The 1,875-nt window shown below is 41.4% G+C and overlaps 1 protein-coding gene across 1 annotated transcript in view; it reads right to left on the reverse strand.

The window, feature by feature from the left end:
- The window catches only part of LOC104702475 (carboxyvinyl-carboxyphosphonate phosphorylmutase, chloroplastic), a 2,616-nt gene extending 2,184 nt beyond the window's left edge, over positions 1-432 (reverse strand). Inside the window, exon 1 of the mRNA XM_010418329.1 lies at positions 25-432. Coding sequence (XP_010416631.1) covers positions 25-317 — 293 coding nt within the window. The 5' untranslated portion in view covers positions 318-432. The remainder of the gene's footprint in view (positions 1-24) is intronic.

The raw sequence follows: 1,875 nt of genomic DNA on the forward strand, positions 1-1,875 counted from the left end.
AAAAAAAAAAAAGTTGCGGCGCACGTTAGCAAACCGAAGTCGGGTTTTCCCAAAAGAGAAGCGGATAAGGCGTAACCGGATATAAAACCGGCGGAGAACCCGGTCTGCTGCACTATAGCCGCGGATAAGGCGTCGTAGCATCCAGGCATAAGCACAATGCCTTGTTCTTCAATCAAACGGTGAATACGTGTTTGGATTCTCGCCGTCGGGTTCACCGATCTCGCCGCGCGTGGGTTTCGTCGGAATCTTGGTGAGTTCGTAAGGTTTAAGCTGCTGAAACAGAGCGAAGTGGTTTTGACAACCATTAACATCGACATTGTTCCGGAGCACTCGATAAGTCTTGTTTCTCTCTCTAATCGAGCCCGTTGATTGAACAAAAATGTGAGGTTTGGTTACGTTTAGACTGACGGGACCAAATCCTTGGGACAAAAAAAAAAAAAAAGTCCTTGGGACTAAATTTAATAGACAGCACGTGCACGTGGTCTTAATTATAATCTTATCTATAACTATTAGTGACATGTTTTTTGCTTTTTCCTCGAAGCTTATCATCGTCAAAACTCAAAAGTAATACGAGTATTTAATAATTCAATCAAAAAAGTGAAAATATCAAGTTACTGTAACTCCTAGTCAGCATCTATATCTCATCGTCAAAATACGATCGTTTCAGATGAAAGTTTTACGAAATTGGTTTTATTTGTATATAGGTAAGTGAGTCTAGTTATAAAGTGGTTGATGTGTATTCAGATTAATTGATCATTTTACTACTTTATGCTCTTCTTTTCCTTTTTGATAACCAAAGAAATAGTTAGTCCACTTTTTTTTTTTTTTTTTTTTAACAATACATTTATATTTCATTCAATCCACAAGTTGGAATCATACAAACAATGCCTCCTTTGTTGAGTAACACCTACATAAAAGATAGACATTACACATCTTAAAAAACACTACTAGTGGAAAACTCTAAACCAAGTAACTAAAAGAATAGGAGCCGGAGGAACAATCCGTTGCTTGAGCGTAAGAGGACCCAAGTGAAGTCTAAGGATGGTTTTAATTTCAGATATCAGAACTGAGGATGGTCTCGAGATGGCTGAGTGAAGTCGAGAGTTGCGTTCTCTCCAAATAAGATAAACCGAGGCTTGATAGGCTAACCGAAGGATAAAAGCTATGTTTTTATCCCTCGAAGGACTCTTCAACCACCGAGATCTAATCTCAAAATCAGTGGGAGAAGTGACTTGAGCCTTATCAACAAAATACTTCCATACTTCTCCAGAATACAAACAATCGAAGAACAGATGCTGACGAGTCTCATCCTGGTTGTTGCAAAGCAGACAAACTGAGGGAACCGAGAAACCCCACCTTACTAGTTTATCCCTTGTTAGGAGTCTATGACGTGCATTAAGCCAAGTGATGAATGAGTGCTTTGGAATCCTGCCTTTGATCCAAACTGATTCGAACCAGTCCACTTTGATACCCGGTGGGAATAAGAAATCCCAAGTTGCAGCTGTTGAGAAGACATCAGAGGCGGGAGCTTCCCCAAATTTCCAGAGAAACCTATCATCTGCATTATCGTCAAGAGGCATCAGTGGCGGAGTGGAAGGGAGGCAAGCTTTGAGCAGTTGTATGATAGGGCTGCGACTACGGGTGTTTGAGATCCACCATTGACCGTGAACCACCGCATTCGCAACGACATAAGAGAGTGGCAATCCTGAAACTCTAGGTCCCGAGAGACCCGTAATCTCCAGTAGAGGTCCCAAAGAAGTCCAATTGTCAGTCCAAAAATTACAGGTTATCCCAGAACCAATCTCACACACGATAAACGGTCTAGCCAAAGGTCTGAGTTTACAAAGTCTCCTCCAAATCCAGCTTCCTGAGGCA

The sequence above is a fragment of the Camelina sativa genome, chromosome 7 (assembly GCF_000633955.1).
Source record: "Camelina sativa cultivar DH55 chromosome 7, Cs, whole genome shotgun sequence".
NCBI lineage: Eukaryota > Viridiplantae > Streptophyta > Magnoliopsida > Brassicales > Brassicaceae > Camelina > Camelina sativa.